At 37.3% G+C, this 24,867-nt stretch overlaps 2 protein-coding genes across 5 annotated transcripts; both read right to left on the reverse strand.

Annotated features, from left to right (window-relative positions):
- Window positions 1-1,858: 1,858 nt before the first annotated feature.
- On the reverse strand, window positions 1,859-4,503 carry LOC104266296 (ras-related and estrogen-regulated growth inhibitor-like protein). The gene is made up of 5 exons (XM_009862113.2): window positions 4,361-4,503; window positions 4,060-4,151; window positions 3,669-3,793; window positions 2,930-3,118; window positions 1,859-2,572 (listed from the first exon to the last, which is right to left on the reverse strand). The coding sequence occupies exons 1-5, from the start codon at window positions 4,480-4,482 to the stop codon at window positions 2,294-2,296; spliced, it is 807 nt and encodes a 268-aa protein (XP_009860415.1). The 5' UTR covers window positions 4,483-4,503; the 3' UTR covers window positions 1,859-2,293.
- An 811-nt stretch (window positions 4,504-5,314) lies between these two features.
- LOC100184124 (cGMP-dependent protein kinase 1) lies at window positions 5,315-24,108 on the reverse strand. 4 transcript variants are annotated; one of them, XM_026837177.1, is made up of 19 exons: window positions 23,991-24,108; window positions 21,056-21,246; window positions 20,405-20,559; window positions 13,499-13,665; window positions 12,992-13,105; window positions 11,928-12,033; window positions 11,443-11,506; window positions 10,154-10,231; window positions 9,988-10,082; window positions 9,557-9,628; window positions 9,146-9,226; window positions 8,922-9,015; window positions 8,574-8,713; window positions 8,366-8,455; window positions 7,863-8,004; window positions 7,449-7,612; window positions 7,106-7,228; window positions 6,651-6,780; window positions 5,317-5,890 (listed from the first exon to the last, which is right to left on the reverse strand). In XM_026837177.1, the coding sequence occupies exons 2-19, from the start codon at window positions 21,182-21,184 to the stop codon at window positions 5,792-5,794; spliced, it is 2,043 nt and encodes a 680-aa protein (XP_026692978.1). In that variant the 5' UTR covers window positions 21,185-21,246; window positions 23,991-24,108; the 3' UTR covers window positions 5,317-5,791. The 4 variants fall into 4 exon arrangements, with proteins under 4 accessions (XP_018669813.1, XP_026692978.1, XP_026692977.1 ...); XM_026837176.1 differs by lacking the exon at window positions 23,991-24,108 and having other exon boundaries at window positions 21,056-22,171; XM_018814268.2 differs by lacking the exons at window positions 20,405-20,559; window positions 21,056-21,246; window positions 23,991-24,108 and adding an exon at window positions 14,986-18,152 and having other exon boundaries at window positions 5,315-5,890.
- Window positions 24,109-24,867: the final 759 nt, after the last annotated feature.

The raw sequence follows: 24,867 nt of genomic DNA on the forward strand, positions 1-24,867 counted from the left end.
AGAACGTTGTTAATTGTTTAAAACACGAACGGAAAATTTGGATCTTATGTTGTAAAGGTGTCCCGTCTCCCCCGTCCTACTATAATATTTAAATATCCTGATCGTGTTTTAAACAATTAACAACAGTCTATGGGAGTCGTGAGGACATAGTTTTATAATTCTTTAAATGTTCTTTGCTTACTACCAAATGGGACGAGAAATTGAATGAAAAGGTGTCCCATCTTACCCCACCCCCTATTAACAAAATTCAACGAATAAACTTTTGCTAAAAATACAGTTCATTATGTAAGTGTACAACGAAACAAACTTCGTACATCCATAATCAAAGTTAATTTTTAAAAAACTTAACTCGGGGGTCTTATTAGGCTAAAAATCTAAATACACGCATCACATTTTGGTGGATCTTGAATAGGGAAAGCTCCCTTTTCAAGAAATACTCACCGGGCCCCCCACCGGGCGTGTTTTAGTATGACTCGTAACACCGGGTCCTCACCGGGTCCCACCGGGTCCCACCGGGTCCCACCGGGCCCCGCACCGGGCGTGTTTTAGTATATTTTTTTCCACCGGGCCCCACCGGGCCCCGCCGGGCGTGTTTTAGTAGGACCGAGTTAAACGCCATAAGCTTCTAACCGGTGGTTTACGAAGAGGGAAACTCCCCTACCTGCAACTATATAGCCGCAATTATGGTGCGCTAATAAGATATTAAACGCGAATTGCAACTTTGTTCGGTAGGGACAAACGTATATTACGTAATGTTCACAAACTAAACATTGTCGTTTTGCAAAACAAAGGCCACAACAAACTATTACTTTATGAACTTTATGTTCCTAATAATAACACTGCATGAACCAAATATGAAGTTCAACAAAAGCCAACCGAAGTCACAAGACGTGATATGCGACAAGATTCGACCGACTATTGTAGATAGGGCACATGGTAATTTGGGTACTTAACTATGAGCAATCGTATAAAAACCACTACCGTGAACAACAAATAGATGCTAAAATTAACCCAAGCCTTTATCACTGCTCAATTAACGAGTACCAACAAACTCGACTCAATTTTAAAATAGAAAGCGAATCTACTTCACTGAAGTTGCCTATACGTGTTGTACAACCTTACACGATAGTTCGCGCACAATATAATTGCTGCTACCAATGCGCGTTATACACCGAACTAACATTGCAGTATTTGCCAAACGCGTGTTTTGTCCAGTTTAATAATTGCCCAGTCGATTGTCAATAAAGTGATTTCTTTTACATAACTAGTAAAACTTAGAAATTTTGACATGTACGACAGTCGTGGTTAACATGTTTAATAAACTTATAAATTTACCGGTGTGCACGAAATTCCTGCATGCCAATATCGAAAACATAGGTTGGTACGCAGCCATCCTCTATTGTTCAAATCGCCCTGTTTAGCTTTGGTTGGGTACTAGTATGGGCATCTTGTACAAACTGTTAAATAATATGTTAAATAAATATTCCTAACACCTAAATATTTATATTAAGCGACGCGGGATTTATACAAACTTATAGAACGACAATAACTCTATGAAAAATGCGTGCCCCAGCACTAGTACAACATTGTGGGGTTTATCGTATGTTTAGAGGCACAATATTTTTTCTCATCTTTCGACTTAAACTCATAACACGCTCCTTCTTTGACCCGTCCATAAACGCATTTATCCTATATATTGATTAGGTTCTGTACACTTCATCGTTCGTAAGTTTGTGGCTTTAAATTTGCGTCTTTATGTTTGATATGAATTGACTACAGGAAGCAGCCCACAGGAAGTAGATGAAAACAGAACATTGTTTCCACAAGTCCATACATTCACAGTATATGATATATCACAGCTAAAGGAGCGCAACAATATTAAAAATAATCATACTTACAAAAAACAACAATAAAAATATTCATAAATACGAAAAAACAATAACAATAGTAATGTATACGAAGAAACAAGAATAACAATATTTATATATACGAAACAAAACATAATAAGATAAAGGAATGTAACTTGCTTTATCCCTACTTGGAGGGACGATGACATTTGTTATTTTTTTGTGATTTTACTTTTTTTGACAATTGAGGCAACACATGAAAATACAACCCATAAGCTACTACTGGGTTGGAGCCACCGTAGCGTCTTGCCTATTCTACGCCCATAGTGGTAGCAGGGTAACGTCTCGCACCTGCAGGTCTATATACCGCTACAGCCAGACGTGTTAACAATTGAACCACAACGTGAATAAACAACGGATATGAAGCAGAACGTCGGAACAAGATATTAAACAATATCTGGTAGGCTGAGTGCTCGATTTTTACTCAACTCAAGCAAACTGATGCTTCGAACTGGTTGGCAACTAAACCGCTTTTTGGTTGCGTCAGTCTCATTGTTTTTCTTATTTTGTCGATTTTCTTTTAATTCGATTTTCTTGATGAGCTTTTCCATGCACCGAGATACTGCCCCTGTGTCTTCGGCTGCCGACACTTCTTCATATTCGTTGGGGCCCACCAGTAAGCAGGTTTTCTCGATGCCTTTGTGAGACGATACTTTTCGTCGTTTCTAAAAATATATTTGAGATAAATAATTCAATTCGACCGGAGCAGTGGTACTGTGGTTGTAGCGCGCCTGCCTCTAGTCTAACCGATAGGTGATGGACTCGAGGCTTGTCGCTGCTACCATTGTGGTCATAAGTGTTCTTGTGCAAGACACTTAACAACAATTGCTCCCGCAGGTGGTCACTAATAATAAAAAAAACGTCCACAAAGTTACATAGCCTACATGCGGGTACCTCGTAAGCGGGCACGAGACGTATAAAACAGAACACCCGTGTTATAACGACTGCCGTTGTCCCCCGCCCCGCCCCCCGCTAATCCAGCATTTTGTATTTATTGAAATATTTCAGTTTTAGAATCTTACTTCTAGATCTGTCTTGTTTCCAATCAGAAGTATTGGCTTTTCTGCTTCGCCTTCATTGTTTGAATTTGCCCTTATCGTATGCATGCAATCAACCGCATAACGGAACGAAGATGGGTCGCCAACGTCATAAACGACTATTATGCCGTCACTGCGGCAAATCTCATTGCTAGCCAGCACCGGATTTTCGGTCTGTAGAGAAAAATTTAAGTAAAACATTTAAGAATATCGTTTAATGAGCAAAATTTTATACATTAGGGTAAGATGGGACAAATGTTCTAAAAATCGTTGTTGATGTTAAAACCAACACTATCCCATCTTACCCCACAGTATTATATAGCCTACTGCAGCTGCTGCAGGTTTCCAGCGGAGCTATATAATAATGTAGTTAATATGCAGGTGTTTGTTATGGAATCGATATAGCTGGCGGATATTGCAAACTAATTGGCAGCGTGTGCCTGGAAATAACATTTTTAATTTGTCAATTAATAATATGTTTAGGTAAAAGAAAAAGCTTTTTTCTGTCGACCGTCGCAAAGTCACGTATGTGGTAACTCACGAGGTTTGTGAACATAACACCCTTCTTATAACGACTGTCGTTTTCGGCAATGCCAGGATATAGTTTACACTCATTCGCATTTGTGGTATTTTACGCCAAGGATGTGGATCCATAGTTGGAATATCACAACTATGAAAATTTAAAAACCAAATATAAAACGAATAAAACGGAACCAAAACTTACTGATGACGAGCTTGTGTCCAGAAAAGTTACCAGACGGCCCGAGGCGGTGTTGAAATTGTATGACCCATCGCCGCCGGACATGTATTCCCCAATAAAGCGGCGAGTGAGAAAACGGACAAGAATAGCTGGCGACAAAAACATATATTTATTTAACAATCTTCTCCTTTTATTTGAGGAGCATACAAACGAGAAATATTATTTAAATGTAGATCGTGATGTATAAATAACAAACAATGCTCAAATAAAAGTGCAAAATAGCGTTGGGTCAGGGAAAGCGCAGAAAATCTTTCCAAAACACGATCAGGAAACATGAGATTTGCGCGCTAATGTTATCCCACCCTACTACACAGTAATATACACCAAATACACATTAAATATAAACAAGATTTACCCGACTTTCCAACGTTGTGGGATCCAACAACTAAAATACGAAAAGGTTTGTTTTTGTTCTGATTTTTCCACTTTATTTTTAACTCCGTCCATCTGTGTAATAAAAGTACTGTGGCATAAGATTGATACAGCAAACATATAACATTCCATATTTTCTACCCGTGTTATTAACAATTAAGAACCTCCTACCTCTACTATATAAAGTAGAGTGGGAAAATAGTTTAGGTCTCTGAAGACCTACAGTCAAAATTTAAACGACTACGCAAAAGACTAAACCCACAAAAGATATTCACAAGACTTACAACTTTAAGCCACTTTTCTTGAATAAAGCTTTCGTTGGTTTTTCATTCTGTTCATTCTGTTTCAGAGCAACATTATTTCTTAGAAAACGGTCTCCTTTGTTTTTCGATACTACAATCTCCATAGTGAAATATATTCTGGGGTAAAATTCTTACATAGTTTGTATTTGCAAAACAGCTTGTTAACCCGAAACTGAGGTATATATATTAAACAGCAGGTGTTTTATCGTTTATGAAAAAGGCTGCATAACCAGCCTATACATTACTATACAAGCAGGTCTATAAATAACCGCTTGCGTACAAAGCAGTTACGGTAAACTTCTGTGTAGAAGGGTCTTGCATATATGTTGTAATATTCTAAGCAAACATTCCGACATAGTCGTGTGTGGTATATAGATAGTAATCGTGTTTAAGTGGCATTAATAGACCACAACGAAGTCATCTCCCGCGGCTTAGAACATATCTTAACGACTTTATTTCGAATGATAACTCACAGGTTTGAAGTCGCAAATCGAAATTAAAACGTCCCAAAGTTCTTAATTTATCTAATATCCCCGAAACCGTACTACCTTTTAACCGTGAACTAAGGATTTTCCCCACAGCTATAAGGACATATTTTCGACTATAGGTTAAAATGCGTGTTGAACTGCATTCTGGAATTCAAACGGTTTCTCGAATATTTAAAGTTTAAATTAAAAGCTATAACAATTCAACACCGAAACTCGCAACCCCTTTGTTTAACCAATAATCCCTGGCGTATATGTTAAACCGATTGGCTTCTAAACCGAAAAACTAACTCTTTTCCATCTCTTTAAATCTTCTAAATCGGTTATAAAATAAACTTTTTTTACATTTCATGTAATTACTGGTAGGCTAAATAAGCTGTTTATATAATCGCACACATATAGAAAGAACGGGATTGTGGGAAGCGGCTAAGAAGCGCTCAGAATAAACATATCGCTGTGTTTAGGCGTTTAATCGCATATCAAACAACGCAACTCTACAAGAAGTAAAGTTGAGAACAAAATATAGCTCAGTTTCACAAAGTGTTCGAATACATAAGGCGAAAAAATGAAACTTAAAAAACGATGGTGCCTGCAAGACCTCGCGCTCGTTCATACCAGGTGTGAAAAATAACATAACACCAGCATGTATAATGAACGCGATTTCAAAAGTGGACGAGGTTGCGCAATCTGTAAAAATATTAAATTCACATTTGCGGAAACTCTGTTATAATAAGGTCGAAATATTTCAAGTAAAATGCGAGAAAGCGACGATTTCGATGCGAAATGGCTGATGAAACATTTTTCGACGAAAGTAGCCATGTCCGAATCTTTGGTAAAATCTTCACCGAATATCTCTTTTCAACATGGCGGTCGAGTTGCAATTTCGGGGAACCCCTTATGGTGAGAAGATTTCTTCAAAACTTGATGTTCAGAAATCCACGTCCCACCCGGAAAGATCATCGGGAGGAGGCTCCTCTTCGTCCTCCGGGAATTTATCGAAGTTAGAAGAGTCAGACGAGCTGGAAACCTTTTGTAAATTCGTAATTTCTGGTTATAAATAATTTATTTGGCAAGAATAAAAAATGTATATGATTCCATATTTTGCCAATTTTATATTTAAAAAAAATTAACATGTCTTTTTATCCTCGCGTGAAGGGCTAACCACAGTCGTTATAACACAGGTGTTTTGTCTCACAGGCCACGTGCCCGCTTTCAAGTTACCACATAACTTGCGGGTAACTAATTTATTTGACGATATTCCACACACTTATTATCTGTTACGTTTATTCAACCCCTCCAACGTGTTATATCATATCTATGGTGCATTCCAAAATCACCATGCGTGAAGAAACCGCCATTATTTCATTTTCGTTTGAAATCGCACTAATGTAGCTGTTTTGGTTGTGTACAGAACAGCACTCCAGCATTATTAATCCAGTTTAATCGCAGTAGTTTAGCGTTGTGTTTATGCATACTATTCACAGCAGTGGCTGTCTGTAAATAACATAAATAGTCTTAACGCTAGTTCGTGATGCAATTAGATTTCGGGATTCTGACCGGGTTGTTAACCTAAGAAATTTAGTATAATCAATATACCATTTTTGATCGACAGCTACGGGTAGGTCCAAGGCGGTGCCTACCAACTAATACGGGTTGTACTTTATCCATAGCGTGCTTTAATGACTAACGTTTTGCTGTTGATTCCTTCTCTTCGTTTTTTTTAACAAAAAGATCTTCGCTCTCGTTTTCAAACAGAAATGGAACTTTATGTTTAAATGAAGTTTCACCTGAGGTTTGATGGGCGGTGACATACTTCCTTTGCGCAAGCCAACCCAATGGAAACCATCAAACCATTTGTGTTTTTGAATATCTTTGATTCCATTCCGTTGGTTGCCCAGTCTTTCAGAGGGGTTATCCCTAAACCAAGAGCGACTGAGTGTTAGTTAAGATAAGTGGTTTTAGAAAGTCGGGACCTTTGAGTATGTTTGCGGAAAACCAAATTTTTTAGAAGTCATGTTTATAAAACGCATGTCGAAACTTGTTTATATGTGATTGCTAATTAATAAAGTATATCCAAGCGCATTCCACAGCGCACTGATTGCAGACTCGTGGTTCTATTTTTAAGTTTATAAAATAGTTATGGTTGTTAGACTGCTCTTTCGTGGTAATTATTTAGGAATTGAAAATGCGAACAAACGTCGCCCATCACCTGTTGCAGCATAAACACTGGCGAAACACATACCTGCATAGTTTACGTATAAGACTTTGTGCGTTCTTAGATATTTTCTTCGGGAATTCAATCATGTCGATTCCTTTTAATATCTGGTTGTATGTTTTCATTGGATCAGAACCCGAAAAAGGCGGACTGTAAATAGAATTTGTTAAATATTCTACGTGTGTCTTACTTTGTTGGGGGTTGTTTTTTGTTTGAACAAAGAATTAGGGGCCACTGGATCGGATGAAATACATTCGTGTAAGCAGGCACGAGGTGTATATGAAAACAGAAAACCCGTGTTATAACGACTGTAGTTGCCATGTCAGATGAGGATCTAAGGTATATATTCATTGATTTAAAATTGTCCTACCTGCCGGTCATTAGTTCATACATTAGGATCCCAAGTGACCAGTAATCCGCCGATAGGTCGTGGCCCTTGTTCAGAATAATTTCCGGAGCTACATATTCGGGAGTTCCACAAAATGTCCAAGTTTTCCGACTAAAACCTATCCGCTTTGCGAACCCGAAGTCGACCTATAACAAAATGTTCATTGTTATCATCATTACCCTCTTATGGTTTCGCCAAATTATAAAGATGGTATTCTATTTCATGGACCTCATCTCCGTTTACAAGTTATCACATATGTCACTTTGTGGGTGATTGTATTTTTATGTGGCTGACAATTTAGACACACCATTAGTGACCACTGGATTGAATTTCTGTTTAAAGTTCCTGCCAAAATACGCTCAGAGATTTGTGAATATAGTTTTGCATACAAATTACCAGTTTTGCATATCCCCGCGTGTCGAGTAAAAGATTTTCTGGTTTCAAGTCCCTGTATATGATGCCACGTGAATGCATATACGTAAATGCCTCCACTACGCAGCCAGTATAAAATCTTGCAGCCGAGTCATCGAAGTGGCCTCTGTGACGTAATAATAAAAGGTTAGTGACGTAGGAAAATTTATGTGACGTCAGAAAACGGTGATGCCTTTGCAATAAATGAAAATTATCGTTTATGTGGAGTGTGATTTTTTCAATTTAAAACCGTATCAAATGTTAAAGTTGAATAGATTTTGACACAACCAAACGCTCAGGAATTGTCGGCTTAAATTGCGGATTTTTTATTGAGGACCCAAAATTTGCGGCCTTTAGTTATCGGCTTAAATTTTCCGTTTTTTGTAGTAAGCCTAAAATATGTATTTTTATGCGGTCGGCTTTGGTTTTAAATTTGCGTTGTTGTAGATTTTAAACTTTTTGTTGTAGTTTTAAATAACCGAACTTACTTATCTCGTAGCACCGTCCACAGCTCGCCACCCAAACAACATTCCAACAACATATAAATGTATTTGGTGTCGCGGAAAGTTCGGTACATTCTGAAATATGAAAAACATAATTTTTATAATTAGTATTTGAATTTAAAACTATAGATAAATAAAGGCACAATAATAAACGAAGGTAACTTTTTAAAATAAAGTTACGAATAAAACTTACTTGACGATAAAATCAGACTGGCATTCCATCATTATCGCTTTTTCGTTCTTTATATGTTCTTGCTGTCGAGTGTCTACAATGTGGCGCTTTTTCAAAACTTTCATAGCGTAAGTTTTTGTAATGTCGTTCTTTAGCTCCACCTAACGGAAGAAGTTTAAAATGATTATTTTTAATATGTTATAGTGATTGCGTAAAACATTTGTCGAGGTTTTAAAAATATTCAAAACCGCAAAATCGACTTTTTAAACCTAAAAATAAATTTGCGGAAATTTAAATCCAAACAAATAATTTCCAGTTAAACAGCCATTTATTTCGACTTAAACAATCCGCTACAATTTTCACACGTACCAGCTCAACTCTCCCAAAACCGCCAACTCCCAGGGTGTCAATCGCAGTGAAGTCTTCCAGTGTCAGTCCAACGTAAAAACCGTCAGATTTTGAGCTGTGAATTTATTTTACGAAAATGAAAACGAATATTTCGTATTTACAAAATTGAAAACAGAATGCATAAAAAGCCACCTAAACAAAACAAGGGCAACTACTTTGTTGATAAAATAAAGAATAAAATACACCTGACATACTTTTGTACTGGTACTTCGTCGTATTTTTTCTGTTTAACGCTGTCCAGGTCTCCGATGAGTTGCGTGAACGACCTGGAAAAGTTATTCCATTAATGTAGTACCAGATGGGGTATGAATTATAAAGGGCAAGGGACTACAATTACTCGTGCCCGCTTACGAGTTACAATGGTTGTTACTTTGTGGGCAATATGTATGGCTGATGATTTAAACACAAGAAGTGACAACCGGGTTGGGTAATTTGTTTTGTCCTGCGCAAGGACTTACACCACCAATGGTGGTATCATAAGTTGTCCCACGCCACCAACAATCGACTATATCCCACAGTTTTGACATTCATAGGAAGTCATAACGCCAACGTGTTCAACTTACATACACTTAAATATAAATACAACATTAACTTACTGCCTGTCAATCACAAGACACGTGACTCCTTCCGTATCGTCAACAACCACATTCGCTGTTCGCATATCCTCACTTTATTTTGGTCGCAGGGTGGTGTGAGAGAGACATAAAATAAAAAAATACGCAACAATGTGAATATGAGTTTTCATTTAAAAATCAAAAATAAAATATAGTTAGACGAAATGCACGTGTATGAAAGTCTACTTAATGCACAATTCGTTTCACGCATTTAAAACCATATATATCAATTGCCGACTGTTAAACAATAACATCTAAAGTGTCATGTGTTTCCGCTTTTAATAAATTTCAGCTTTTAATCTTTAAATTTATGGCCAAGTGTCATATTATAATTTGACTCTCAATATGAAACGCATACGTAACTACTTGACAACTGTAGAATTATAAGCCAACCGCAATAAACAAAGACTAACCCTTGCAAAGCTCTTTCTCCAAACCAGTCACCTTTAGCCAGCTTACGTATGACAACTGGTTCGCTGGACGCACTTTTACGCTTCGTTACTTGGACCTTAAAAAGGTTGGTATAATTAATCAGGTGTATATGCTAAACGACGTTTTTCTAACAACAATAACACTTACATTGCCTTTGCTTATGATGTAGAAGGTGTCGCCTATCGCCCCCTGGCGGATAATGTAATCACCGTACTCGAAGTGGCACTGCAACAAAACAATTATAAATTGAAATAGAAGTCACCAGGGATAAAACGTTGGGTAAACAAAAGGTGTTTACGGATCTATTTTAACCTGTAGGAAATACGACGCAGGTGTTCCTGCCCTCTTAACGCAGGAAGGAGTTAATTGCGTCTACGTGCGGTACGGCAGGCCAATTAATATACATACACATATGTTTCAGGACACCAATTCAAAGGTGACGAATTGAATAAGATTTTAACACGGGTGTTCTATTTTACACACTTCCTGCATACGAGTCACCATCGATCATTCGGGGGATCCTTTAGGGTTAACAATTTAGAGATCCAACGACCCATTAGGAACCACTGAGTTGGATTATTTACGTTTAAGTGCTTTCTTAACCAAGAAAATATACGCGCATATTGGTATTCCCTACGACAAGTCTTGACCCCGTAAAGTTAAGGACAAGTGATTGCGCTAACCACGGCGCTGGTAATATTTAAGATTACCGGCAAAATAAAGTTTACATGCCGTCCCCTTACAACAGCGAGATAAACAAACGCAAACACACGTTTTACACGCAGTGCGGATATATTTGGTGCCCAATTATTCCAGCAGTGTGAAATTTGCAACTGATTAAAGCTAACCACACACCACTGCAAGCGATCTACTCCGGTATATGATTGATTGGCGTGTGTGTGTTGTGTTGCACAGGCAGCTGATAACCATCAGTGATACATTTATCATAAACTGTCACATAATTTGTCGTCTATACGAGGTAGATAAGAGACCCGAGTAATCCGACCTATGTGTGACACCCAAAGTGTCGTGAAACTTTCACTAATTAAACGATGTACATGAACGAATATAACCTATTTACCCTCGCGTGGCGAGCGACAACGGCCGCTGTTACCTTGGTGTTTTGTTTTATAAACATTAATCCGTAACTTTATAACTTTTGGCCGTTTTTTCAACCTTTAAGGTGGGTAGTGGAAGATTGTCACATTAGAAGTAACTAATTTAAAACCACCTGTTTGTTACGATTTAATTTAAAATTTGCTCTTTTTAAATTATATGCCATGTGCCGCCATCTTGTTTTAATAAATCGTTTTTTTTTGCTCAATTTATATTGGTGTGACGTCATTCCGTAGTTTCTACAGCGTGACCAAGTTTAACCCAGTATCGTTTGCACACTTTACACAGTATGTATAACAATGCTCTATGACGTCACTAACCTCTTCCATGACGTCAACAATACGTCGCAGTAAATCTTCATCCAACTTTGAAAACGTTGGGACGCTGAAAAATATGTTTTCAAAGTTTTTTTTGTACAAATAAAAAACACCTTAAAGTGTCGGTCACTATTGTGTGAATTTAATTTGACGAATGCAACTATTTGTAGACTCGGTTAAACAGCCGTAGGCAGCACACACAGTATTGTTTTTCGTTTCAAATTTCGCTTGCTTAGTGTTGCTGTAAAGTACATTAGATTATTCTAAATTTTCATGTTTTGTTTTTTAATATAGATTATATAAAGAAATATTATGTTTTGATAAAATATGCGGCGTTGTTACCAGGTACATAACATAAATATGAAAAGCTTCCCCCAAACGTTTATCCCGTTATAAAGGCGACCGAACGCCGATCGGAATAAAAATTTCGTCGAAAACTATGTTTTAGTAATATTGATGACCTCCCGTTTAAAACAACGCCTTCTTACCTGGTAAGGAACTCCAGATACTCTGTGTGTTTTAGCAACCCTGTTCGCATCATTATGGCTTGGAAACAATGTCGGTCTATGGCCCATAATCTGACGTTCGTTGTTGCTGTAAAGAAAGAATAAATTATGGAAATGATGTTTTATGCATTTGTTTTAATTACAACGATTGTTTAATTAATTAGTTGCAACCAATTTTGAGTTTATATAATACAGGTTTGGGTAAGATGAGACATGTTTTTGTTCTATTTCTTGTCCCATTTGTAAACAACAACTTTTGACAAAAACACAAAGCAGAATTCTCACTCTCAAAATGAGTTGGTAAAAAAACATAATCCGGAATTAAAGGATTGAGTTGCTAACGAGTAAATGTATATTCTCTTTCCACATTAATAACTATACAGTTGGTTTAACAGTACTGCATTTTAACCGATACGTTCATTGTTTATTCATAGCGTGTTGCGGCCGTCGTTTTCTCTGTTTCGGTCTGTTGTTTTTTAAAAACAATTTTAAAACAAAACAAATAACCAAAAATAGTAGCCTTTAAAACAATAACTATATGATTTAAACATTTATAGTTAGATTTCTCAAAATAGAATTTAAAAACCGAGCCTCCAACTGGTGTTTACGGACAAATCTAGTTTCTACACGTTTCCGGATAATTACCGCTTACGTAATTACTCAGTGTTCAAGATCGACGATTTAAAATTTCGAAAACTTAGTTTGGTGTCCGATGTTTTCCGACGGCGGTGCTTGACAAGAGAGACATTTAGACCATAATTCTAACAATTAAGATTTCCCAACGACCGAAATCAGCTATTTTCAGGTCACGGAACAGGTTCAAAGAGCTACTCGCAGCCGGAGGCAACCTGCTTTAGCGACGATCACGTTAAAAGATGAAGTAAATTCATCCATAACTCTAAACGTCGGCACAGTCTTTGTACAATTACACGGGCATTTAATCCGCCAGTTTCTTCTACGATTGGCGTTTTTAAACGCGATATTCTGTAATCCGTTGAGCTATTTTTACCGAGTAAGTTACATCGCACGCACGAGTTGTTGTTTACCTTTAACTGTAGCTGTGCGTGTGCAGTTGTAGAGTATAGCTAGTTCGCCAAACACTTTCCCTTCTCCCATGTTGCATAGATGTGCGCCAGCCTTCGTAACAGCGACTTTACCATCTGTGAAAAAACACAATAAAACATTTTGTTAAAGCGGGTTTTTAAACACGCTCATTTTTAAATAATAAAATGGGGCGTCAGCCCAAGAGACTTAACGTTTAGGGGTACGTGAAAATAGTGTTTGTAAAGTAAATGGTTTAGAATACAGCTTCATTACTGTAACATAACCAATATAACTGAAAAATATGTTCGACGGAAAAAAACTAGTATATGCCAAGACACACGCGCCCCCAATAAACAATATGATTATTGCATCCGCATTACAACAACAGTGATGTGTTTAGATACAAATTTAATCCGCATAAGCTTTCGGGGCAACTGTTTTCCAGTAAACTAATTGTTTGCATGCAAAATAAACACCGAGTATCACGGCTACGAAAAGGGAATACCCGCCTTCGAGAACGTAAACCAGAGATCCGACGTCACCCTCCTTGATAATACAACTCCCATTGCTGTATTCGACAGGGTACATGCAATCCACTATTTCTTCGATCTGGCAATCTTCTAGATGTTTCATGAAGTCATTTTCCAAAATGGCTTGACGTATTAAGGTTTTCGTTCTAAAATTACAAATCAGTAACATAATTAACCAGATTTTGTTATGTCTTCCCGCAATGTGTGTAACTTATCTAACCGTGTTCAGGTTGTTGTAATTGGTGTTATTTTAGATGTTTTTTTTTTAATCCTAAACAATTTTTCAATTACATTATTGAAATAATAATTTGATTTTATCAATTAGTTGCAACTCACTGTGAATTTATTGTATTAACCATTACTTTTATGCTGCGTTTAAATGTTTTAGCGATTGTCGGTTTGAGACTAATTCTCGTATCTTTTTAGTAATAAGGTTTATATCTCATCTTATTTGTGAATATAAATGATATTAAGTAATAAAATGTGTTACAAAATACAAATAAACTAAAGGTTTAAAAGAGTCTTTAGTATTTGTGTAAATTATATACAGTAGGGTGGGGTAAGATGGGGCACCTTTAGCACATAATATTCAAATATCCTGACCGTGTTTTAAACAATTAACAACGGTCTATGGGTGTCGTGAGCATACAGTTTATAAATTCTTTGAATGTTCTTTGTTTACTACTAAATTGGAATAGAAAATGGAATGAAACTGTGTCCTATCTTCCCGTACCCTACTATATGATAGGCCAACAGTAAAGTTAATTTTACCGGTGACTCACAAGTGTAAAATGATATCGTTTTAAATGTTTTGCGTTTTCCGTCGACGCGGCATATATAGGTCTTAAACGCTAAAGACGGTTACCGTTACATAATTACGCAAGTCAGCGGAGAGTGTTCAAGTTCAGATAACCTTGGCAGAGGTAAAAGCATTCTATTTGAACAAACTCTATGTTGATGCGAATTGAGATAGGCTGTCGCGTGCTCTCGCATGAGCGCTAAAAGCTTCGACTTTATAAGTAAGACCCAAACTCGTGGTCGCTATGGCAGAACTATCTTCACGATCGAGTAAACAGCACTTCAGCCGATCTGCCGCGAAAACGCAAAATCGTGTCAAAGACTTGCTTATCATGCTAGCATCGAGGTACAGCAGACTCATAATGCGATGGGTGATTGTTTTGTTAGAAAGTTGGTTGCGGCAAAGCATGGCTGCGTTTATGTTTGCCAACCGATCGCTACTTTGATATTATCAATTGACACTGTCGCCTGCTTTATAGGCGCCTAATCCCGATGTATCTTTGGTAAACATGCTTTAATACCGTCACGGAATACTTGGGTTTAACCAAAAGGCGTTTCTCCAAAGGCGCGGCGTGTTTTGTTCGCAAAGTTAGAAAGCACCACCAAGGCGAAGCAACCGGTGTGTGTGTCGACAATGTAAACGATCATGTTGAATTTAAATGACTTACTGTGGTAGTTTCGGGACTAGTCTGTGTGACTTGTCGAAGTCAGCTTGCCCGACAGCATTTAAACTGCTTGGCTCGGCTGAGATCGCGTTTCGTTTTAAACGTTTTTGCCCAGGGTCGTGCATTGGTGAAGTTATCTTTGGAGTTTGCTCTTTCCTGCCGAGTTTCGTCTTAATTGGGCTTCTTATTATCACATTCGTGTGGTTGTTCTTGGTATGAACCGGTGATACTCGCTCGGGGGTGAAACCGTTAACCGCAACAGCCGACTCGGCGCTTTTATGAACGGGAGAAACGGTAGGAGGTGTCATAAGACCACTTGTAGTTTCATCCGACATGGTTTTGTTTGTCATATCTTTCATTTGAACACAACTGCTAACATCCTTGATCTCCGCAACCTTTGCCGAGTTTGCTTCCATTCCTGTAATGACCTCACAACTCGCATATTCGGCTAACTCGCTTTGTTCGAGCGGCATGCTCGACATTTCCACATCCATCGGATAAGTTCGCTTGCCCGGAAGCATATCCAGCGACTCGCCGCGCTCCCATGAACTCTGAACTCTTTCGGAGCAAAAACGCGGCCGGAATGACGCGGCAGCGGCCTGTGTTCGCTGTTGTTCAGCAATTACAGCTGCTTGTTGCAAGTTCGCCATCATAATTTGCTGCGCATTGATGTGCTGTATGTAGTCAGCCCTCTCCCGCCATCGTTGGAAGTTATACTGCTGCTGCTCGGCGTCAGAGCTAAAGAAACCAGCCCTACCACCATGGTAGGGAAATCCTACCATAACCGGCGACGTCTGGACGGCAACCGTGACCAGTGAGGGCTGATGGTGGTAGGCGTAAGGTTGGATAAATGGGTTCGAGGCGGAAGACACGGAAAGTTGCGGCAAGCAGTGTGGGCTTGTGGTTTTAACACCGTGTGATTTCGTCGACCTAACATAAGACAGACCGCGCTTCCAAAAGCTGTTCCGTCTTTTTGCTGAACCCTTTTCCGAAGAAATAGAAATTGCATCACTCTCGAGGCTTGACGTGCCCGCAGTCTCACTGTTTGTTCTGCTGCTATTCGTATTTGCTTTCTTGCGCCATTTGGCGTGTTTCTTCAACCACGTGTGGACACTGGATTTCTTACGTTGGGTTGTTTTTGTTGAAAGATGATCTTCTTCTCCTTCCCGGGCCATCGTCACTGACTCTGTGTCCCGTGGACGTATCGTCGTATCCTCACTATACTGTTTGTCTTCTGCAATAGATGCTTTGGGTGACCTTTCTTTTGCTGCAAGTGGAACTCGTGGCGACAACAAACTGTGCGACGATACGCTTACAAACTCGCTTCTACGACCGTTTCTCTGTTTAGAGTCAACAACATTCGAGTTTTCTGGAATCGATGAGAAAAATACAGAACCAGACGAAGCTGTACTTGGTCTCTTGTTTGTACTCGGCGTAAGGCTGCTCCCAAATGTGCCTGTGTCTGAGGTCGCTGAAAACAAATTCGCCTCAGTTGGTTCTTTAGGTCTGGATATTTCAATCACTGGTTCCCCCAATGGGTTAGTTTCATCTGAAAACTGAAGCGGTTCTTTAGAAGAACCAGAGTTATTTGACCACCTCGGCCGAAACCGTGAACGTACTATAGATCTATACTTATCCAACTGGCAATGCAAACACTGTATGATAGAAATTTTTTCACCCAGGTCGGCTTCCAGTGCCTTTATCACCTCCTCTTTTTCTTTTATCTCGCTCAAACTGCGCCTGAACGCGAACTGAAGTTCGCGTAGACTGCACATCCCCTTGTGGCGCTGATAGAACGCCTCGGGCGCACAAAACGGAGAATGGATGTAAAGCCACCGCGATGGCACAGGACACAGCCTACTTGAGTTTTCGAGCCTTAGCTACAGTGCTGGTTTAAAAAGCAACCAGTAATCAGATTTCCTAAAGGTCGAATCCGACAAGCCTGGAACTATTTTAACAAAATCCGATCAGCAAAAATTCTCGGATTTCGAGGCAACAAGAAAAGGCTGCTGATAAATGTTTCTTAAACCTTCCGAAATGAACGTATCTCTGGAACAATTTACTCAAAAATCACTGCTACTGTTTTGTTACACAAGGAGTTTTAACAAAACGAACAATGTTTCAATGCTTTAGCAAAAACATGACGTAATTATAGTTGTGTTTTTAAGGGGAGTTTAAACGTTTCGGTTGACTAAACATACCCTTTCCTATTTACTCGTGAACAAAAGGTATAGTGTTGGCTTGCACACATTATACCCTGTTATTTATGTACTCGAGTTCGTATCTTTTTGCAACTGTTCCACGATTAGACGGTGTCAATTTTGTCATCCACCACTGTCGTGTCGGTTCAAAACGGCACATTTAAATATTGATTTTTATCGTTGCTAATTACTATAACACCCGAGCATTAGCCCCCACAAAGACCCTTAGTCGCACACCCCTGATCGCCAACTCTATTATTTCGACGGTTTGGAATTGGAAAGATAATACGTCTAATGTAAACATGACGTGCAAGATACATTTTATCTTCAACGTTTCGGTTTAACGCTCAAACTATCAATCAATGAAATGGTTTCAGATGGGAACTTTAAATATAAGTTGTCGTGATTATATTGAAACTGAACGGGAAACTCGGGGTTTAAGCACCTGACGTAAATTTACATTAGCAACTACAGAATGTTTCATAAAAAAGTAACGTATAGTAGGGTAGGGGAAGATGGGACACCGTGTTTAAACAATCAACACTAGAAGAGGATGCGGTTTTATAAATACTTTAAAGTTCTTTGCTTACTACTTTATTGTTTACCAAGTGCGATGAGAAAATAGAATAAAAAAGGTGTCCCATCTTCCCCTCCCCTACTAAATAATATCAAAACTAAGTGAATATATAACGTTTTGAGGTCTTGTTTATTAAATATACTAATCGCAACGTTAACTTGTATGTCATATGTTCAACTATATATAATACATCGGTGTTTTGTTGCCTCTGCATTTTTCCTGGTTCTTATCTCAGCTCAGACCGATTTAAAATCTAATGTGATCAAAGAAATTATACCTTCGTATGACAGCGAACGTTACAGATCAGACGGTTAAGATTTCTTTCTAGCTGAGAAAAACATGTTTTTCAAATAGTTCTATACGCATAGAATTATGCTTTATGGTCGAAACTGTGTTATTGTCAGATTAAAACTGCCAACTTTTAAGCAAAAGTATATCAGTATTTAAAAATCGTTTAAAATTGAAGTATGTGGTAATTGAGTACGCGGGTTCTAGAGGTTTAAGTTTATCGTTTGCTGTTAAAGTTCGTCTTTGAACCATCGATCTTGATTTATATACGCATATCTTAGCATTTTCATATATTAAAAAGTGGGGTAAGATGGGACATGTTTTCCTTCTCTTTTCTGGTCCTATCTGGTAGTAAATAAAGATTATATACCTAATTTATAACCGCAGCCCCGCGACTAAAAAGAGCCTTGTTAAATGTTAATATGGGGTTTAAAGCTAACCGTATCCCATCTTACCCCGTAGTACTACACTATTACAAACTTAATCTCTGAAACACAGTCGTTTTCTTCAAGTTAGCTTTCCTGGGCTTATCTGATACATTTGAAGCGCGTCTTGCATAGCATACAGAACAACATAAACTAATCTGAGCCTCGACGTGAAATTTCCAATTTTATTCTCAAGAGCATTTATTTTCCATGACATGGTGTCAGTTCGCAATACTTTCCGTTGTTCACCGGCTTGGAATCAAATGTCGTATCGATCAGTACAGAAGTAAAACCGATGGAATTTCTCCATTTGTAATTACTAATCTACAGTTCAATTATGATCTGCATGGCCGCTACAACGCGCATTCTAAATTGGCTTTTAAAGAAGGTTGGCTAGTTGAAATATGAATTTATTAAACTTATTGATCCTGCTATACATATAAATATCAGGAGTTATGTGCAAGAAATATATATTTTCTTATCTTGAAATAGTAAAATAACGGTGGATGGGAGTCCTGAGGTATACTTTATAATTCTTGAAATGTTCCTTGTTTATTACGGGACGAAGAAATAGAGTTAAAAGGGGTCCCATCTCCACCTGCCCACTGCATTATAGAACGTAACCCACTAAGTGTGGTACTATTTAATGTCGCACTTATTCTTAAATGTCTTTTGTGACGTTTTTACTAATGCGTATAAGTTAAGAATTAGGTGGTTAATTACAACTTCTACCTATAGTGATAGGCTAGTACTGTGGGGGTAAGATAGATATCGCTGGCGCTTATTTCTATATTTCCTAAACGTGTTTTTAGCAATTAACAACGCTCTTATAAAGGTGCGCTGCTACAGCTATATATATTTCTTTGAATATTCTTTGTTTACTATAAAATGAGACGAAAAGGCATAAGAACATGTCCCATCTTATCTCACTGTACTATAATACTAGTAATATATTTCCAACTGAATTATACAGCATTCTGAAACTAACTTTCAAAAACAAACTGTTCTTTCAAAACTTACTTTTAAGACCAAACATATTTTCACAACAAAAACAAATTGCTGCCTTTTGTGGATTTTTATGGAATACACGGTTTGTGTTCTATTTCAAACAGTATCACACGTAAGTTGTTTTAATTAAGCTCTCAAATTAGGTTTACACTCTTACTGATTAGTTATATTGATTTTACAGCTAAAGAGTTTAGAACCACCTATAGGTTTATACTGAATATTCAATTATCTAATTGGTAATGTTTTGTTATCAAAACTGGCGACAGATGACACTTGTGTATCATCTCTACATTATAAACCGCTGTGCTGGTATTAAGCTTCAAAATACAATTATAGCTTCAACCGCCTGGCTTAAACTATACGATTGCAGGATTGTGGATAATTGTGTAAAGTGTTGGTCATCGATCTCGGTGTTCGGTTTAAAGCTAGTTAATTACCGCACCAATTTAATCAATGAATTAAGACAGCGTTACGTTACCGTCAAATACGTGTGATACATTCAGTTATGATTTTGCAGACAAGTTCGCGCTTTAGTCTCATTTTACCAATTCCCCCTAACATTGAAACCGTACATTACTTACATTTGAAGTGTATAGATTTATAAAACGCCTCCTATTTTTTAAATCTTATGTTCGCCTTTTAAAGAATCCGTAAGTTCCGCTTTGGTGCTGATATTTTTTATGTTAAACTTTGTTTGGAGTAATGACCATTAAGTGTTTTGTCGAAGGATACAAACAGAGATGCGCACAAAGGTGACTGCAATGAGCTTTGAACCCCACCTGTTACACTCGTATACTTCGAATTAAAAGAATTACCATTTTTTAAAAGCAAAACTACCTAAATACTTTTTTACATATGCATATTACATTTCTTTTTGTATTTAGACAACTTCAATAACAATTTTATAAACAATTTTAACTTACTTTTCGGATTTTGCATAAGTGCGAACTTGTGCCAGCGAAGGATCGCCTATAACAAGATTTGGTTCAGCGCTGATCCCTTGCGCCCTCTGTGTTCGTGGCATTCCTGCTCCAAACGTCCCCAGGTGTCGCTGCTGAGTGGCCGTTGGAAATATAGACTGGAAAATATGCCGATTATTCAACTATACTGTGGTTAAAGCAAGTACGATTAAATGGATTAACCAAATCTAAACACTGCAAAAATGCTAGCCGTATTGATATTCAAACCCGGTGTCGCTGATTTCTGGTTCCCAGAAATCTGGTTCCCATTGGCTACTGCGCATGCGTAGACAGGGTACATTTTTATCAGAAATCTTTAAACCTGGTTCCGAAAGAATCATATATTCATGTTTTTATATAGTTCATTCTATTTAATGTGAAAATGTAGGTTTTGTCGTCCTTTTTTGTGTTGGTAGTCTTCACTGGTTATTAGATTCCTCATATAGTTATAAGTCGCTTGTGGGAACCAGTTTTCTGGGGGAACCAGATTTCTAATCCACCGGAATTCTACATTAACAAGACTGACACTCCAACCGTTGCGCAAGCCACATGCAAGATTTACTTCATTTACGAAACATTTTATTCACGCAACTAACTTATCATTTAAAAATTCACCTGAAATTTATCAAGTTTTGCTTTCAGTTCTTCAATTTCTTCGTCTTTCTCTGCGAGAATACATTCCAATTCTCGTATTCTTTCATCTTTTAGAAGCACTTTATGACGAAGGTCATATTGGTAGTCCATGATTACTTCGTATATAACGTCTCTTATGTTATTCCATTCATAAACTTCGTTTTGTCACAAATCTAAACATAAGTATTTTGATAAACGGATGCTTTATACTCTTAGGGAGTTTGTAACACGCATAATCAATAGTTCATTATTGAGATGGCAACATATAGACCGTCGACTGTACTTGGTACACCTCTTAAGCTTTCAGACTGAACATTAGTGAACCGGTTATACATGTGCATTACTTTTCCTCGGTGCTTTTACTTGCGAAGCTGAATAAGTTGGACATTATGCCTTAGATCGATACATGTAAAAACTGGTATATAGATTTAGTGTCGAAGGGAAGTCACGGGAATTATATGCAAAATAAGGCGACACTTTGTTCGATCAACGAATTCGAATGCGCAATACAAGAAGTTATTGACAAACTTCAAATTAAAAAGAAATATCTGTTTGACAGGTCGAAAAGACCAATCATTTCAAGGCATGCCTATAGATTACAACTCTAAAAATTGTTATCACTACTGTAGCGTGTAAGAATGGATATAATTAATTCAAACTTACGCAACTTACAATATACCCTCGTATCTTTATAATACGGAGTTTTTGTATATTTTATTCAAAGTGTGTCATATATAAACGGCTGCTCTTTTCCGTCGAATCTCCGTTTATTGGTTGTTTTGCTATTTTTAATTGCTGTGATTTTTGTTTTTGAATTCTAAAAGACATGTTTTTTATCATGTTGTACATGCTACAATGGGATAGTCGGTTATTTTGGATAGCGCGATTTAAAAAAAAGGGGAAACGTATATTATACGGTTGGAAAAATTATGACACTTAAGAACACATTTTCTTATATTTTAAGCACCGTTTTTACCAATTAAACCATTAATCTGCTTTTGCGCTCATTAACATTGTCATTAGAGTAATGTCGATAATCGTGTAACATTTTTATTTGCTTATCTTCAAACTTGGTCGGTAAAATATTTTTTGTTTTGTTTCAGAAACGATGCGAGTTACCAATTGTATGCATTTATATATGTTGTATATGTGCTTTTGCAGAATATAGAATTACCAGCACACTAAACTTTGAGTATGTGTATAATCTTTCTTTCGACACTTTTTAATGATTTATATTTGTGCAGGCGATAACCGTTGTCAGCAGTTGGCGGCTAAAAGATTGAAAGGTCATGCGCGCCAAGAGCCCTGATAATCCTTAAGTGAACACAAGGGTTAAACTGCAGCTTCGGGTTAGCTAACAAAACAATACTATATAACAAGCATTCAATTTCTTAGGACCGTTTATTTTTTGTTTCACACATTTTTCCAATCCCACAAACCCGTTGTACGGAAGTTTTTTTGAACTAAACTAGTTTAATTGATATTGATCGCTAGCGTTCTAAGTCCGCATTATCTGACCAGTACCGGACCATTTGCTGTTCAACATCGCAAACAAATCAACTTGAAATAACCAGTAACGTTCAAATGAGAAATATTTACTGGTTAGCTTACGCCACTGAACAAATAGTAATCTAAAAATAGCTTTCCTAATAAGGAATCTCTATTTTTAAACCTGATTTTGGTATATAAATTGAAAAATACAAGCATTGAAAACGCATGTATAGGTCTAGATGATAATAGTAAAACGGCAAATATTATTCTAACTTAGAGTCATATAGGTAACAATATGCAGTTCCAGCAAAATTTACACTAAAAGTCTTACAAGTTATAGCAAAACGAAAAGTTTAAAACCTGTAAGATCTTTAAAACATCAGATGAAAGATATTTAATCGAAAGTTTACATGTTTAAACTAAACAATCTATAGTACTGTGGGGCTAAATGGGATGTCGATAGCATAAATATCCCATATTTCCTTATTACCTTTTTAACATTTTACATTAGAAGGAAACTGTTACATATTTCTAGAAATATTGTTTGTTTACTATACCAAATGGAAAGATAAAAAGATCGAAAACATGGACGATCTTGACTAAATTACCATACATGCACAAACCTTTTAAAAATTATTAAAACCTTATAAATATAAAACTTTTTAATCATTTTTACATCTAACTATATTTTGTTCATGACAACAAGTGTATTGCTATGAACTACATACGAAGATAAACCTGCTTTTATTTTTGAAGATAGAGACTACGTTAAGCTTTCATGTATACGCTTGTGAAGCTCGTGTATGCTCTCTGTTCTATTCTGCCTGTAAGTGTCGCTTGCTACCTTGTTGTTTACCTGCTCAGGTGGCATTCATTTCGATTTTTACGATCGTCCTTTTAATGCTTGTTTGCCGTTCCGCACGGTCTCCGATGCCGGGAAAGTAACTTCGGTGATTTACGATTGTTCTACCGCGTTTCGACGCGCCCAGACCCGCCACTGCGTATCTTTATACACCTTTACAACATGCAAGCAATGTTTTGATATACTTGCTCTGTGTGAGGTCCTGAAACGTATCACACAGTTTCGGTTACATATGAAAGCCTTCCCATTAAGTTTTATAGCTTGGCAATTTTATTCTCTTCGCAGATATTCCGCCCCGCCAGGTTATCGACCGCTTCAATACGATACGAACAAATAGTAACTGTGTAACGAACACCCAGTACCGTTTCAACAGATGCCCGCACTGGGACAACAAAGAAACGGCACGGACGTACGCAGCAATTAAAATACAGTTAGTTTTAGGAAGACGATGGTTTAGGTTCCTTTATTATTTAACCAACAAATGAGAATTTAAACGTTGGTTTTCCAAGACCCCGCTTTAATAATGGAAAAATGTCAGTGCAAACTAATATGTGTTTGTTTAACCTTATTCGTCCGCAGCAACTGGATAACACGACTTTCAAAACGGTTGGCAAACTGATGAGACGTCAGGTATAATCAATAATAAAGACAGCTGGGGCTTAAGTGTCAATTAATAATATTTCTGTAACATCTGTAAGCCTATATAAAATAATTTTAACTTGTAATACTTTTTAAGACAGTGTTGTTTAGGTTATAAACATAAAGAGCACGAATGCAATGTATTAATTGTAGAAATTTTATTTATACTAGGGTGGGGGAAGATGGGACAGCACATAATATCTAAACATCCCGATCGTGTTTTAAACAATTGACAACGGTCTATGAGAGTCATGAGGACATAGTTTCATATTTCTTATGTTCTTTGCTTACTACTAAATAGGACGAGAAATAGAGTTAAAAAGTGTCCCATCTTCTCCGTCCTACTGTATACCTAGATGGAGTAAAAATTGCTAACTTTCGTTTAACATGGCGTATCATAAACAAGTTTGTTTTTAATATTAAAACATTTGCTGTCTATGCTTGTAGTGTAGCAATATTTAAAACTATACGCTGCAAAGCTGTAATCTAAATACTTCCCACAAAGCTTTCTGAATATTACATGCGTAATTTTTACTATAGAATTTGTAATATTACACTATGTTGTGCTCATGTAATTTAGAACCCCGGTTTGATCAATATACACTGCAATCTAGATCGTTTTTTTTTCTTCTTTTTTTCCAAGCTTAATTAATTCTATATTATATTTTAATAGCCTCACAATCAAATAAAGCGATCACCTTTCCTACATTACTGTTTATCTAAACATCCACCACAATCTATAAGCTTATACGAGATCCTTTCTTAACTCTTTTTACCAGCAGTGTGTATGAATGCGTCTTTT

The sequence above is a fragment of the Ciona intestinalis genome, chromosome 12 (assembly GCF_000224145.3).
Source record: "Ciona intestinalis chromosome 12, KH, whole genome shotgun sequence".
Classification (NCBI taxonomy): Eukaryota; Metazoa; Chordata; class Ascidiacea; order Phlebobranchia; family Cionidae; genus Ciona; species Ciona intestinalis.

Excerpts from the sequence above, each read along its gene's own strand:
- LOC104266296 (XM_009862113.2), bottom strand. The coding sequence starts at position 4,482 with ATGGAGATTGTAGTATCGAAAAACAAAGGAGACCGTTTTCTAAGAAAT. Across the intron at positions 4,152-4,360 it reads AAGAAAAGTGGCTTAAAGTT|ATGGACGGAGTTAAAAATAA; the intron begins GTAAGTCTTGTG and ends TTTATTACACAG. Across the intron at positions 3,119-3,668 it reads TGGACACAAGCTCGTCATCA|ACCGAAAATCCGGTGCTGGC; the intron begins GTAAGTTTTGGT and ends TTTTCTCTACAG.
- LOC100184124 (XM_018814268.2), bottom strand. The coding sequence starts at position 16,757 with ATGTGCAGTCTACGCGAACTTCAGTTCGCGTTCAGGCGCAGTTTGAGC. Across the intron at positions 9,629-9,987 it reads GGAGAAAGAGCTTTGCAAGG|TGAGGATATGCGAACAGCGA; the intron begins GTTAGTCTTTGT and ends ACCAAAATAAAG. Across the intron at positions 6,781-7,105 it reads CTTATACGTAAACTATGCAG|GGATAACCCCTCTGAAAGAC; the intron begins GTATGTGTTTCG and ends CTCTTGGTTTAG.